Genomic DNA, 17,109 nt, shown 5'->3' with positions numbered 1-17,109 from the left:
CATTGTGACTGTTACTGGTGTAGTTCATAATATCACCAGGGGGTTGCGCACAACTCCTATCCAGGCTACGGTACCTCTGTATTAGATGGACAGCATTTCTGCCTAACTGCTGGACTTGTTATTTGACTCCAGTTAGCTACTCAGTCTTTCCCCACCCCTACCCCTTCCCTGTCAGCTCACCCACACAGGCTTCCTCTAAACATAATGAGCTGCCAGGGACGGACAGGGGAGGGGGAGAGAGAACGTAATTGCTTCCTTTACACAGCTTGTAGGCAGGCAGACAGTTTAGGCAGAGAGACACAGAAGAACACTTGGAGAGATTGAGAGGAGGCACAACATTTAAAAAAGAGAGAAGTAAGATAAAAGGGAAACAAATCACCAACAGCGCAAAATAAAATGGATCCCAACAAGATGCCAAATGCCCCACCACCAGGCTGGAACCCAGATGAGAAGTCTGGGATGGGACAACCAGCTCCTCCACCCTACCAGGACCACCCCCAGTACCCCAACACAGGATACCCTGTACCAGCAGGCTACCCCGCCAATCCCCAGGGATACGCACCACCGCCCCAGTATGGAGGAGCTCCTGGGGCCCCTTACGGCCAGCCATACCCCCAGGGAGAGTACACCCAGTCCACCGTCACAGTCCAGCCTACGGTGTTTGTGACCCGTGGAGCTCTGCCTTACCCTCTGCCAGACTACCTGGGCTACTCCATTTTCACCATGCTGTGCTGCTGCCTGCCACTTGGCATCGCTGCACTTATCTACTCCATCTCGGTGAGTGGGACTTTTATTGCTGTTTTAAGAGTATTCAAATGTAATGTAGACTAATGTGTTTCCAGTAGATATGTATCCCACATAACTTTTTTCATTTTGTAGAGTAGTCAGTAGTGTATTTCTCACTCTAGTCTTTTTTTAACTCTCTCTCTCTCTCTCTCTCTCTCTCTCTCTCTCTCTCTCTCTCTCTCTCTCTCTACTTGGTGGAGGGCTGCGTAGCTGGGGAGAGGGACATGTTTGTGATAGTTTTGCCCTTACACTGTGGGTGTCTCACAGTCTTGAGTTCTGTTTTGAATAAGGTCCTCGGGATATGGTGGTTTGAGGGGATCGGGGGAGGGAAGATGGGGCACGAAGTGGGAATTGGGGAGAGTGTGTGTAAGAAAGGGAGGGACCCTTCCCGGAATATGCGTGGATAAAAATGGGTGGTTAAATACGGGTGGTTAAACATGCGGATGACTTGACTGTGTGAGTGACGTAAGAGGAGGTGGTATTCAAAATGTAAAAGGTATACTGGGCTTATCAAATCGCACAAGACAAAAGCAGAACTCCAACAACCCTCCCCCTTGTCCTTTGCCAAACCCCACCCTCGAATGGACAGCCACACTGAGAAGAGGGGTAGGAAAGGGCTGGAAACCCTGAGCTATCCCTACAAGCCCCAAGTCACTTTCAATTTAAGGGGCTTTATTGGCATGGGAAACATATGTTTACATTGCCAAAGCAAGTGAAATAGATAATAAACTAAATGTATATAAACAAAAAATGTACAGTGAACATTACACTTCCAAAAGTTCCAAAAGAATAAAGACATTTCAAATGTCATTATGTCTATATACAGTGTTGTAACGATGTGCAAATAGTTAAAGTACAAAAGGGAAAATAAATCAAATGTAAACATAGGTTGTATTTACAATGTTTTTCACTGGTTGCGCTTTTCTTTTGGCAACAGGTCACAAATCCTGCCTCTCTGATTGCACACTGTGGTATTTCACAGATTGCGCACTGTGGATTTGTTATCGAATTCCTGTGGGTCTGTGTAATCTGACGGAAATATGTGTCTCTAATATGGTCATACATTTGGCAGGAGGTTAGGATGTGCAGCTCAGTTTCCACCTCCTTTTGTGGGCAGTGTGCACATTGCAAGTCTCTTTACTCACTTACTGGGATTACAAACGCATATCAGGTTAGGCAGCTAATTGTTGACCGGGTATGACTCATATAGATCAATGTGGGTAATGGAGGAAACATCCGGGTCAAAGCCTGGTAAAGAGAGAATGGAGGTTGAAGACCTCTAAGATGTTATTATGGGCATCTTTATTTCACAATGAGACAGTGGCTTTTTATCAAGTATCAAAACCCAGTGGATGACTTCTAATGTAATAACTACATCAACTGAGGTTGATGTGCTGGTGAATTGACTTCATCCACATCCATCATAGACATAATCACTCAGTAAAGTTCCTCCTCTCCTGGGCAAGTCAAGGGATATTATATACTGTAAAATATTTCATATTTGTACTTCATATCAGCAACTCTTTTTTTACCAGAAAGGTGAGATGTTAACATTTCTTTGAGTATGTAGGATTACTAGTTATTGTTTATAGCCCTCTCATGATAAATAATTACTTTTGGGGATGATGTAGATTACATTTTCGATTACATTTAACTGGTTTTAATAAAGTCCAAATGGAATTTTCAATAATTCTGATTTTATATATAAATAAAGACTTGCTAAAGTGCAAATATTCTGCATTTTGACACATTTTGAGACGTCCCTCTGTGCATTTTAGCCCACTGGGGCGGCAGGGTAGCCTAGTGGTTGGACTAGTAACTGGAAGGTTGCAAGTTCAAACCCAGGCAGTTAACCCACTGTTCATAGGCTAGTCATTGAAAATAAGAATTTGTTCTTACTGACTTGCCTAGGTAAATAAAGGTTTTAAAAAAAAACTTCCACCTGTATCACCATGAACTATTTTGTTAATCTCACAATGTCATTATTATTTATTTTGTGATTAGTGGTTCATTTTAAGGGGAAAAACAACATGTCCCTCATTTAAAGGTCAACCCTGCTGAACTGAACTTTCGTTTTAATATGGTGAAATTATTCATTTTTAAATATTATTTTCAAAAGAAACACTGAACATTATTATTAATAATGTAAAAGCAGGTGAGCTGGTTCTACTTTTTTGGCTATTTTCTGGTGTTTTGTGGTAGAAACTGAGTGGGTTGAGCATAACAGGTCAAACCTGTTACACATAGATAGACAGACTAGACATGTTTTCACAATAATAATAAACTGTGTGAAGCTTGCATTCAATTGCCCCCCGTTGAACACAACAAACTTCCATCTCCCCTGTAACAAGGGAATTTATGGCTGATCAGCAGTGTTGTGATCATACCTGTCGGCACTTAAAGTATATTAATAGGAACTGTTAGCAGTTGATGTTATTCTTCAATTACACAGACCCCAAAGCAAATCAGGGGGAGAAAATATATATTTATTCAAAGAGAACACATCATAGTTGTTATGCTGTAAAGTAGATGATAGATGTTCCTTCTTCACTGGCCTGAGAGATTCTCCACAGAACGAAGAGACAGGGTGTAACCTATAACCCAACCTTAGCCTGTGGTTGACCAATTAGAATTCCTTGCAGTAAAATTGGATCAATGGCCAAATAACAAGTATCTTGTTTCAGGCTCAATGTATAGACAATTCGGACCAATTAAAACTTGCCACATGTAGCTGTGAGTCCCGGACTGAAATTCCTCCCGTGTATCTGGCCCATGAATCTATGATTCCCTATTAGATAAAAACAACTATTTCCATTGATCGTTAATTCCCTCTTGCCTTGTGTATTTATCTTAAAATATTCTTACAGCACTTAAAATAAAATAACCTAGATGTGAAAAAACAGTTATTTAACTAGGCAAGTCAGTTAAGAACAAATTCTTATTTTCAATGACAGCTTAGGAACAGTTGTCATTGTTTGTACCTTGTACCTTGTCAGCTCGCAGATTTGAACTTTCAACCTTATGGTTACTAGTCCAATGCTCTAACCACTAGAGCTCTAACCCCTAGGCTACCCTGCCTGATGAAGTCTAGGTGTGCTTGACAATGGGAGCGGAAGTAGGCGTGACCACACCCAGTTCAGGCCTGGAGGAGATATACTGTAATGGGTGAGTGGTGTATTATTGCGCTAAGAGGCTACTTGACGCTCTGCCAGGAAGCTTGGCATGACTATCCTACACCGAGCCCTTCCCGCCCTGCCTCAGTTGCGACGTGGCACTGCGTACAGAGGTGACAAGCCAGACTGCTAACACAGTTTTCTTTTCTGTGTCTCCAAGTCAGCAGCACTGTCTGACTGGCACATAGACTTAATGCCCACTCACATATAGTACACCACCAGCCAATCTTGGGGTGGCAGGTAGCCTAGTGGTTGGAGCATCGGACTAGAAACTGAAAGTTTGCAAGATCAATTCCCTGAGCTGACAAAGTAAAAATCTATTGTTCTGCCCCTGAACAAGGCAGTTAACTCACTGTTCCGAGGCTGTCATTGAAAATAAGAATTTGTTCTTAACTGACTTGCCTGGTTAAATCAAGTTTAAAATAAAACCTTAAAACTATTCCCAGACAGGGAGAGATACAAATGAGTTAAGTATCTAGGAAAATGTATGTTCTAAAAAATTTGTTACAGTACATTGTTTTTTCCTCAAAAAGAAATGGAGTTATGTCCTGTATGGGAAAGCTTATTATGACTTCCTATTTCCTGACGACTACTGTTGTGGAAATGATTCCCTTGGATTACATACAGTGCATTTGGAAAGTATTCAGACCCCTTAACTTTTTCCACATTCTGTTATATTATAGTGTCATTCTAAAAAATAAAAAAAATCCCCATCAATCTACACACAATAACCCAAAACAGATTTTTTGAATTTTTTGCGAATTTATTACAAATAAAAAAACGGAAATATCACATTTACATAAGTATTCACACCCTTTACTCAGTCCTTTGTTGAAGCACTGTTGGCAGTGCTTACAGCCTCGAATCTTCTTGGGTATGATGCTACAAGCTTGGCACAACCACATTTGGGGAGTTTCTCCCATTCTTCTCTGCAGATCCTCTCAAGCTCTGTCAGATTGGATGGGGAGCGTTGCTGCACAGCTGTTTTCAGGTCTCTGCAGAGATATTTGATCGGGTTCAAGTCTGGGCTCTGGCTGGGCCACTCAAGGACATTCAGAGACTTGTCCCAAAGCTACTCCTGCATTGTCTTGGCTGTGTGCTCATGGCCGTTGTCCTGTTGGAAGGTGAACCTTTGCCCCAGTCTGAGGTCTTGAGCCCTCTGGAGCAGGTTTTCATCAAGGATCTCTCTGTACTTTGCTCCATTCATCTTTCCCTCGATCCTGACTAGTCTCCCAGTCCCTGCCACTGATAAAACACCCCCCCCACAGCATGATGCTACCGACACCATGCTTCAGCGTAGGGATTGTGATAGCTTTCCTCAAGATGTGACGCTTGGCATTCAGGCCAAATAGTTCAATCTTGGTTTCATCAGACCAGAGAATCTTGTTTCTTATGGTGTGAGAGTCCTTTAGGTGCCTTTTGGCAAACTCCAAGAGGGCTGTCATGTCCCTTTTACTGGCCACTCTACCATAAAGGCATGATTGGTGGAGTGCTGCAGAGATGGTTGTCCTTCTGGAAGATTCTCCCATCTCCACAGAGGAGCTCTGGAGCTCTGTCAGGGTGAACATTGGGTTCTTGGTCACCTCCCTGACCTAGGCCCTTCTCTCCCGATTGTTCAGTTTGGCCGGGTGGACAGTTCTAGGACGAGTCTTGGTGGTTCCAAACTTCTTTCATTTAAGAATGATGGAGGCCATTGTGTTCTCAGGGCCCTCATTGCTGCAGAAATGTTTTGGTACCCTTCCCCAGATCTGTGCCTGGACACATTCTTGTCTTGGAACTCTACATACAATTCCTTTGACCTCGTGGATTGGTATTTGCTCTGACATGCACTGTCAACTTTGTGAAGTGACTATGCATAGATAATAACAGAGATTAGCAGCGGGGTAAAGGGTGGGGGGGCAGTGCAAATAGTCTGGATAGCCATTTGATTAGATGTTCAGGAGGTAGGAGGGTAGAAGCTGTTTAGATGCCTCTTGGACCTAGACTTGGCGCTCCGGTACTGCTTGCCATGCGGTAGCAGAGAGAACAGTCTACGACTGGTGTGGCTGGAGTCTTTGACACTTTTTAGGGCCTTCCTCTGACACCGCCTGGTATAGAGGTCCTGTATGGCAGGAAGCTTGGCCCCAGTGATGTACTGGGCCATATGCACTACCCTCTGTAGTGCCTTGCGGTCGGAGGCCGAGCAGTTGCCTTACCAGGCGGTGATACAACCAGTATCATGCTCTCGATGGTGCAGCTGTAGGACCTTTTGAGGATCTCAGGACCCATGCCAAATCTTTTCAGTCTCCTGAGGGGGAATAGGTTTTGTTGTGCCCTCTTCACATCTTGGTGTGCTTGGACCATGTTAGTTTGTTGGTGATGTGGACACCAAGGCACTTAAGCTCTCAACCTCCCCCACTACAGCCCGTTGATGAGAATGCATGGTCCTCCTTTTCCTGTAGTCCACAGTCATCTCCTTATTTAATCCATTTTAGAATAAGGCTGCAATGTAACTAAATGTGGAAAAAGTGAAGGGGTCTGAATATTTGCCGAATGCATTGTTGGTTAGTTCCATTCCCTATTTTATTGAGTTTGGATTGTTTTAGGTTAGTTCGAGATCTATACAGGATATTGTTATGTCGTGATTTATAGGACTTTCCACATTTCAGCATGTTTTTCCTGGCCTAACACACGAGAGTGGGAGTAGCATTGTGTTTGGGATCTGTTGTGTTTGGGATTTTCGCCAGGTTGTCTGGGATGGGTAGGAGGAAGGGAATTCAACATTCACACAGTGGGGCAATTCAACATTCACACAGTGGGGCCTTTCTAATATGGCGGACAAGAGGGCATAATCAGAGAGCAGAAAGAAGCTATTGTGTCTGTGTGCTCGTGCTTGTGTGTGTGTGTGTGTGTGCTCATGCGTGTGTGCTCGTGCTTGTGTGCATGTGCTTGTGTGCGTGTGTGGTTGCCTGTGTGTGTGCTCGCCTGTGTGTGTGCTTGTGCGTGGTTGTGTGTCTGTGCTCGTGCTTGTGTGTGGTTGCGTGTCTGTGGCCGGAAGTGTTTTAGATTTGTGTCTGTGTGTCGCAGGCTGTGTTTTCCAGTCAGTAGGTTTTGAAATGATTTAGAGTGATTTGCCATAAAATACGGACAGGACAATGAACATATCCTTTTTAGAGATTGTGCACAATTTCCTGGCAATTGTCTTCAAAAGGGGTTGCTTGTCTATTGTTTCCCTTGTCAAGTTTCAAGTACATTTAGTAATCCATTACACCTATTTTCCTGTCTTCTTAACATTCTGAAGAAAACGGTGCTTACACAGTTATTATTTGAATATTATTTATACTGTACTCTGGCAATATCAGATAATGATTACACACACTAACTCTATTAACACCAGTTGCTAGGATACCCCAGCTTCCTTTTATGAAGCGGCCCCTGTCTGGGCCCCATGGGTTGTTGGGAATGAATAGGGTCATTACCACAGGTCCAAGTAGGATGTTGCTTATGCTGTTGGTATTTGCTCTAAACCCTGAACTTCATTGTGAATGTTATCTTTATTGTGACTGTCACGATATGTTGAGAATAGTACTTCAATATTTGGCCATGTCTGCGATAAAGCTGTTTTTTCAGACATCCATTTATGACATATTATTTATTATCTGTTATCTTTTAGGCTCTGTTTTTTAGTGTTTAACGTCACCGAGTGCACTTTGAGGAAACAGAGATGCAGAAAATAAGTTAGTGGCCATGCTTTAAACTAGAAAACATAAACAATCATGGTGTTACGGCTTTCCAGGTGTGGTGAAGGAGAGTCGGACCAAACTGCAGCGTGTAGATTGCGATCCATGTTTAATCAAACAAACGTAACACGAATAAACACAAAACACTACAAAACAATAAACGTAACGAAAACCGAAACAGCCTATACTTGTGTCAACTAACATAGCGACACGAACAAAGACACTAAGGACAATCACCCACGACAAACTCAAAGAATATGGCTTCCTAAATATGGTTCCCAATCAGAGACAACGATAAACACCTGCCTCTGATTGAGAACCACTCCAGACAGCCATAGACTTTGCTAGATAACCCCACTAGCTACAATCCCAATACATACACACCAAAACCCCAAGACAAAACACACCACAATACAAAAACCCCATGCCACACCCTGGCCTGACCCAATACATGAAGAAAAACACAAAATACTAGACCAGGGCGTGACACATGGCCCCAACAACTAACAAATCTATGAATTTGAAACATTGTCAGGACCGTTAGTGACATGAATCCGCCATGTGTTAAACTGAACCTATAAACAACATGCAATGAAAAGGGAAAGTGGCTGAAAATTAGGTCATTTAAGGGAGAATCATTTAATGGAGAGCTCAGATGCATCAAACACCACAACGTCTGTGTTCCACTCCCAGTAATTACACAATTAATACAGTCCACACTCCACATTTTTCTGTCATATTTTAGGTGAAGTGTAGAGACACAGCTGTCAATGAAAATAACAACAGCATTGTTTCAGTTAACCCTTTGATAGCCCTATCAACATATTGCTTATACACAAGCATCCCTCTTATCCCCATTACTGACAGTATCCTATTCTACCCTCACGTACGTACTGTATATTAGGTAGAATATGGTAGAGTTTGTTTTTGGTCTACTCTTGTAAGTATTCCATCATTGATTATATCTTAGTGGAATAAGAAAGGATGTAGTTACTAATCTAACGCACTTCTTCTGTACATCGCGCTGTAATGTACAATTTACCTTATTTTAGCGCCCCAAAAACATAATACTTCCAGATCAACTGTAATAGGAATACCATTCTAAGCACAATTTCTCCCGTTTCCAGTTTCCAGCCAAATCAATGACGAGACATTCATGTTGCCCGTCTCTGCATGATTGAAGAAGGCAATGAGCTCCGTCGGGTCTTTTTTTAAATGACGGGTGGGGAAGTGAAACCTACTGCGGGATAGGGGAAAGGGGGTGATAAACTGTGTGCGGAAACAGATTTCTTCACCCGATCTGTCCAACTTATCACCTCTAAAATGTAAATGAAACACTATAAAGAATTTATATAATGTGTCATTACATACAGTACAGTTGAAGTCGGAAGTTTACATACACTTACGTTGGAGTCATTACAACTCGTTTTTTAACTTCTCCACAAATTTCTTGTCAACAAACTATAATTTTGGCCAGTCGGTTAGGACATCTACTTTGTGCATGTTTACAGACAGATTATTTCACTTAAAATTCACTGTATCACAATTCCAGTTGGTCAGAAGTTTGCATACACTAAATTGACTGTGCCTTTAAACGAAAAGTGCAAATCAATCCCAGAGCAACAGCAAAGGACCTTGTGAAGATTCTGGAGGAAACAGGTACAAAAGTATCTATATCCACAGTAAAATGAGTCCTATATCGACACAACCTGAAGGCCGCTCAGCAAGGAAGAAGCCATTTCTCCAAAACCACCAAAAAAAGACCGTACTTTTTGGAGAAATGTCCTCTGGTCTGATGAAACAAAAATAGAAATGTTTGGCCATAATGACCATCGTTATGTTTGGAGGAAAATGGGGGAGGCTTGCAAGCCGAAGAACATCATCCCAACCATGAAGCAGGGGGGTGGCAGCATCATGTTGTGGGGGTGCTTTGCTGCAGGAGGGACTGGTGCACTACACAAAATAGATGGCATCACGAGAAGGAAAATTCTGTGGATATATCAAATCAAATGTATTTATATATTAAAGCAACATCTCAAGACATCAGTCAGGAAGGTAAGCTTGGTCGCAAATGGATCTTCCAAATGGACAATGACCTCAAGCATACTTCCAAAGTTGTGGCAACATGGCTTAGGGACAACAAAGTCAAGGTAATGGAGTGTCCATCACAAAGCCCTGACCTCAATCCTATAGAAACTTTGTGGGCAGAACTGAAAAAGCATTTGTGAGCAAGGAAGCCTACAAACCTGACTCAGTTACACCAGCTCTGTCAGGAGGAATGGGCCAAAATTCACCCAACTTATTGTGGGAAGCTTGTGGAAGGCTACCCAAAATACTTGACCCAAGTTTATCAATTTAAAGGCAATGCTACCTAAGTAAGTGTATGTAAACGTCTGACCCACTGGGAATGTGATGAAAGAAATAAAAGCTGAAATAAATAATTCTCTCTACTATTATTCTGACATTTCACATTCTTAAAATAAAGTGGTGTTAACTTCAGTTGTACATCCTCCACATATACAGTTCATAAAATGTTCACTTTGTCATCCCATTGCACTCCCCACATTGCTTAGAACAAATCCCAGATTGCAGATACAGTATTTATAAAAGAGTAGAATAACCACTCCTCAGTTACTTGTTCAGAATATTTTATTTGGAATTTAGTTGGTATTGAATGTAATGTGGTTTTCAAGGAGCCTGGCCCAACAGATTATATTATGATGAGTCATATGAGCAATATGCTGCAGTGCTGATAGAGGCCTGTGGGGAAATCAGGAATGGAGTATTATGTGGGTGAATAGAATCAAGCTTCCAGTAGGTTTCTGGGGCCTCATTTATATACCGTGCATACATTCAAAATATATCCCAAAATGTGTGTGTGCCAGTTTTATATATATATTTTTTAACTAGACTTGAGAATGTACTCACCTCCCTGCAAACTTTATACCATGCATAATTACATCTGCTGGTGGTTGAAATATTATCTTGCAAGTGAGTATTTTGTGTGAATGGGGTATAAACATAAATCAACAGGAAAACATATTATTAACAAGAATGCAACTATTTGCCATCAGTGAGGAGAGCGAAAACATGTTATATTTTTAGAATCTAAAATAATTAGACATAGGAATATTTTTCCTATTTATTTTATTTTCATAACCATTGCAGAATATACAGTATTCCAGAATATACAGTGTTCCAGAATATACAGTATTCCTCAACTTTTCTGGCTGTGATGGGTTCATATTCCATACAACAAATGACCACGCACATCTCTCATGTAATTGGACGTAGTAGACTAGTAAATGGATAGGCTATATGTATTTCAAGTTTTGCAATAGCACGGCAAACAGAGCATACAGACAGACAGATGGGATGGAGGAAATCTTGTGAACCTCAAGGAAATGGAAGAAAACCGTTTGGTGGAGTGCCCAGATAATTATTCAAGACACACGAGTACACAGACCCTCAGAAACACAACAACTGTCCACTGTTAAGAGATCCAAGGAGCCCTTCTCCTCTAGCTAGCTGTGTAGAAACAATTATGATCCAGCTGTCAGTAATCAGGAGGAGGGTTTACAATAGCAGGCAGACCTTCTCACGCCACACTAACCTAAATCAACACAGACCCTCTCTGCCTAAACCTTAAGTCAACCCTCGCCCTGCTGTGGAAGCCAACTCACATATTTCACCAGAGGACAGAAACAGATGGAGGCCATGTTAACAACATCATGTGACTAGGGGGAGGTTGATTCAATTGAGACTTGAGTAAGTAGATGTTGAGTGGGAGCGATCTTATAGGGGGGTGTGAGGGCATGTTGTTATTTTTTAAACATGGACTAAAGAGTGGGTATTTTGGTGCCTGTTGTTTGTGTTTTATAGGGACTTCCTGTTTGTCACAAGACTCTTCCTGATTTGGAGCCAGAAAGTAATCCAAGACCACATATGACACACACATGCTGTGCAAAATTTGCTGAGAGCTTTACTGTTGCTTAGTGTGTGACTTATACTGACTGGTATGCAGCTACTCCGAGATGTCTATAGTGTAAAGTCCATGGCAAGGAGTGATGAGTCAAAGACACTGAGACTTCAGTTAGTTGACTGAAAGTTTAGCATTGCCTGTCAAACCTTGTTCTTCCCCCAAGAGAAAACATAACAGGTGTCAAAATGTGTCTCACAATATAGCACCATTCCTAAGACTGTAGCTAGGGGAGAGAGCTACAAGAGTGAATCTGGCACACAGGTACAGTTGGTGTTCCATCCACAGCTGTTTCAACTTAGTGCTGCTTGGGGTGTGGCCACAGGAACTTAGTGTTCAAGTTGTTATATCATCACTAGTAGGTATTAATATGATCTATTGTAGATGTTCTACAGTGAGATAGAAAAATGTCTCTCTGGTTTTTATTTTCTGACTTAGTTGGCATGTTGGCTAAGCATTGTGTTTGTGAATGAATACTGCTTCTCCTGAAATAACTCAAATCAAATAAGAGCATGGCCTTAAATCATCATTGAACTCTCTCTGTTGAAGTCTCTCTCTCACTCTCTTTCCTGAATGATGATTACAACAATTACAACTCTCCCTCCCTCCCTCCTTTCCTTCCTTCCTTCCTTCCCCCCTCTGCTCTCAGACTCGAGACGCCAACAACCAGGGTCAGCAGCAGGTTGCTGAGAGGAGTTCTCGTCTAGCACGGATACTGAACCACTCCGCCCTGGGTATCGGCATCACCGTCATCATCCTGTACATCGTCTACGTCGTCATCCTGGCCAAAAATATCCACTGATCTGACACATAAACACCGGCTAGCACCACAGCCACCGCTTCTCTCAACCCCAGCCCCCAAAATTATCCTGATCTTGACCACATACAGTAGGTGCCAGTTACAGGCACTTTCCAAAGAGATACATAATGCTGTTTATTCATCAATGCTTTTTTTTTTTAACTATATATCTAATGACTTGCTTTTTTAAATACCTGCAGACAGGATAGTTTAAATTGTTAATTAATTTGTCTGTTTAATTTGAATTTTAATATACATAAATAAACAACAAATTATGGATACTGATAGTTTTTTGGACTATTTCTAATAAATGTCTAAAGGATAGTGTATGTGTATTCACTGTGTATGGATAAGTCATATCAGAGTTTAGAGACACATTTGACAATGTTATGAGAGTGCATCAGAAAGAGACTATTCTTAAAGTCTGAGAGGACATGTATTACTTGATGTCAATACACAGAGTGCCAGTAAGGTTACCACTCACAAGAATAAACATTTTGCAACTCAATGTCAAACATTTACTTCTTGTTGTACAATTGTATGAATTTGCTCAATTCATTGTTCTGTGCTGTCAGCAATGGCACAAGCAATACTCAACTCAACTTATTTTGGACAACCGTGGAGACTAAGACCTATATTCAAACTGTGGCACAGAAGATCCTCTGTATAGCACAATTTAAATTGAAAGGTAATTTACGATTTAGTCAACATATGCAGGGTTTACCGTGAATGCAGTCTCCGCGAACGCAGGAACATGGCCTTCCACTCTGCAGATTCAATCCAACCCTAGAAGTAAAAAGAAATTGCAGAGCTGTTCCAGTTTGGCCTTAAAATTGATTAATTTGGTGAAATGTTCACACTATTCCATGTCATTTATAGTCACATATTGCCAGATTATGTATAACACTCTCTATATTAGGTATATATTTTATTTTAGTATATATTCAGTGACTCTCACATCTTCTACTTACCAGGGGGTTGTACTTGATCCTTCTCTAAAGTGTGTAGTTGTTGGAAAAAGTGTTGACCTTGTATCATGTATTTTTGTTTGTGAAAACACAAAAGAAGAGACCATTATAAGAATACAGATATGTAAACCACATTTTTTTTCAAATAAAGTCCAAAGGGTAAATAAATCACACACTGATTTCAGACACATTTAGATCAAAAGCCTTTTGACTGGCAGCAGGCTACAGCTAATAATCCACTTCCAAGTCAAGCAAGTATTTTTATATTATCAGATTAACTTTTTTCTACAGATAATTATTAAACTCAAGTTGTAAACACACAAACACATTTAGTTTAAATGTTTTCAAAACATTTGTGCACTGGACCTTCACTAGTCTTGTACTAGCGGACAAATATAGACGTCTTCAGTGCAGGCAATTTACCCTTATTGGATGTTACATGTAATTGGATCTTTGAGGTAGTCTATTAGCCTACATTGTTGTGTGATTCATTTCAAGGACACTTGTTTAGGTCAAGACTCTTTAGCCATTGTATAGCCTACTGATGTAACATGAGAGACTGAATGTAAGGCTGACATAAGAACACATCACCTATATAATCATGTTATTTCTTTGTAGGTACCTGCCGGTGTATTCTCTTAATCATCTTTTAACCAAACGTTTTAGAGTGGACCAGATTTTGATAGTGGCTTTAGCTCTTAGTAGTCTGTTATTGCATCTTAGTGAAGTGACGTGGAAACAACGTTGATTCAACCAGTTTTTGCCTAGTGGGTTGCCAGTTGACAATGTGGGGGAGCATTTTGATTTACAACCTCTGCCTTACATGCAGTTTACGCTGAGAGTTGTGTGGTAAGAATAACCAAAAAGTGGAACTTGTCCTCTAAACCAATAAAGGTAAGATTGCACTTATTTGATGGAATGAGTAAATGAGCGTGTGTCTGTGGTTCCCTCGTGAATAATTAACAACATTGCCCACATGCATGATACCTCTTCCTCCCAACAGTTGGCCACTATTCTCTTTCCTATTTAGTAAGGTGCATTATTTGTATTGAACTGTTCATCTCAGTAGAATGTAAATGTAAATTCTTAGTTGAAAGGGTTCCAAAGGAGTTCTTTGGCTGTCCCCAACAGCATAACCCTTTTTGGTTCCAGGTAGAAATATTTTGGGTTTCATGTAGAACCGTCTGTGGAAAGGGTTCTACATAGAACTCAAAAGGGTTCATTTGTAAGTGCTTAATTAACGTACCCTGTTCCACGGCTCAATTTACCCCGGGGTACATTGTGCCAAGAGACCAATTTTTTGGACAAGCTATTTCCAGGGATACACAACATCCTAAAATATATTTAAATATCTATTAGAAAGAATACTATATTTTCCTTGATGGAGTGATGCTGAATGTAAAAAATGTCTCAACTTACCCCACTCTCCCCAACAAACCCAACCTCTGCAACCGTTGAACCTCATGAAACCCAAAGTGCAATACCTTGTTTTTATATTTGAATCATTATATATAGGCTGATAACGTTTTTTATATATATATATAAAGATTTAACAGAGTCAATAAGTTGATGCAATGTAATTACCATGTTTATATTTCCCTATCGATGAGCTTTTTGAGGAATCAATGTCCAAAAAACATCAGTGTTCATCAGCAGTTTGAATAAGGATGAATTTTTGAAAAGCTTATGATAAGTAACACTGGCCCTCACTCTTCTTTTAATATGAACCATCTGCATGATAACACTGACATGTTTATTGCACAGACAGGTTATACATGGCTGCTTATTGTACTTGAAGCAGTGAGACAGCATGCAGGTTTCACAATCTTGTTAATGATCCTCTAAATGTTTCCTCTGAGTGGCTAGCAGGAAATGCAGTATTTTACTATTTCACTTGTTACTGTGAGCAGACTTCCCGGCTTTCACTGAGAATGACCTTTAAAAGCAATAATTGTAAAACAATAACAGTTCACAGTAAGTGCTGCTGTATCTATCCTTGGCTACTGATTTACCTAGATTATTGACTAGCATAGATGTTGCTTACCAGAAATGTCATGTTTATATTTTAGGCCTACTGAAAATCCCTCAACTTAGTATACTAGGTCTGCCGAGTGACGCAGCGGTCTAAGGCACTGCATCTCAGTGCAAGAGGCGACACTACAGTCCCTGGTTCGATTCCAGGCTGTATTACATTCGGCCGTGATTGGGAGTCCTGCACAATTGGCCCAGCATCGTCCGGGTTTGGCCGGGGTAGGTAGTCAATGTAAATAAGAATTTGTTCTTAACTGACTTGCCAAGTTAAATAAAGGTTAAATAAAATAAATAAAACAAATGAAAGGTCAGGGGTACACAAACGCTATTTGTGAAGGTTCGGTCACACAAGTTTAAAGGTGGCAAAGATCCAGATGGATATTATTATTTATTGGAGTGACACAAACATTACAACAAAATCAAAAGTAAGTTGAGTTTATTATTATTATTTTTTTTTTTTACATGCAGTCCGTATTGACCCCATTCTGGATCACAGTCCGGCTATTGAGTATTGCTGGCCTAGGTCAAAATCTAAATATCTAAATGAGTTATGTTACAGATATTTGTATTATCTCTTGAAAATAACATACTGCCTGAGAAATCAGTACTATATGAACCACTGTTTTGAGACAGTGCCACATGACCTGCAAAATGGCGTCGATAAAGATGGAAGCTTCGCTTCTAGTCCTTAGGAAACTGTGCAGTATTTAGTTTTTTTATGTATTATTTCTTACATTGTTAGCCCAGAAAACAACCGGGAATAACTATTGGATATCAGACAGACGTCAACTTACCAGCACAACCAGCACCACGACCAGGAATACGACTTTTCCAAAGCGGATCCTTTGTCTGCACCTCCCAGGGCACTTGAACTGATTCCAAAGGCCGACCCAAAACAACGCCGCCGGAGGAGAGGATGCCGGAGCGGATGTCAAGTGAGGCTTCGGATGCACGCACACTCTTCCGAGTATATTACTTGCTAATGTCCAGTCCCTAGATAAAAAAAAGGTTTACGAGATTTGGGCAAGGGTTGCTTTCAAGAGAGACATCAGGGATTGTAATATACTCTGTTTCACGGAAACATGGCTCTATTGGGATATACTGTCGGAGTCAGTATGTTATTTGAATGGACAAAAATGTGCTTTTCTTTCAAAAACAAGGACATTTCTAAGTGACCCCAAACGTTTGAACGGTAGTGTATATATTATTATCCCTTTCCTTTACAAGAGTGTGTGTATTAGGTGTTGTTGTGGAATTTGTTAGATATTAGGTTTTGTTGTGGAATTTTTAGATATTACCTGTTAGATACTGCTGCACTGTCAGATCTAGAAGCATAAGCATTTCGCTACATTCAAAATAACATCTGCTAACCATGTGTATGTGACCAATAAAATTGGATTTGATTTGAACCAAAAAGGAGAACCAAAACTTGATTTATTAACTTGACTCCCTCCAGGATTTCCAGACTTTCATAATTATCCACAACACAATTTATGATACACAGCATCAATGCCAGTAAGTCTGCTCACATGAAAGTCCATTGGCCTGCTTTGGATGGGGGTGTGTCCTGGTTTAACAGTGTTGCATTCTGTTGGTTAGTGTAGGCAACTGTATAGCTTAGTTTGCCTAGCTTACACTATGTAGAAGACGGCTA

General features: G+C 40.8%; 1 protein-coding gene across 1 annotated transcript; it reads left to right on the top strand.

The window, feature by feature from the left end:
* The first annotated feature begins 113 nt into the window (after nt 1-113).
* On the top strand, nt 114-12,977 carry LOC109901834 (transmembrane protein 91-like). The gene is made up of 2 exons (XM_020497821.2): nt 114-777; nt 12,307-12,977. The coding sequence occupies exons 1-2, from the start codon at nt 397-399 to the stop codon at nt 12,457-12,459; spliced, it is 534 nt and encodes a 177-aa protein (XP_020353410.1). The 5' UTR covers nt 114-396; the 3' UTR covers nt 12,460-12,977.
* Nucleotides 12,978-17,109: the final 4,132 nt, after the last annotated feature.

Source organism: Oncorhynchus kisutch, linkage group LG13 (assembly GCF_002021735.2).
Source record: "Oncorhynchus kisutch isolate 150728-3 linkage group LG13, Okis_V2, whole genome shotgun sequence".
Lineage (NCBI taxonomy): Eukaryota > Metazoa > Chordata > Actinopteri > Salmoniformes > Salmonidae > Oncorhynchus > Oncorhynchus kisutch.
Note: the sequence above shows the minus strand (reverse complement) of the source record. Positions and strands in the feature narration are given on the sequence as shown.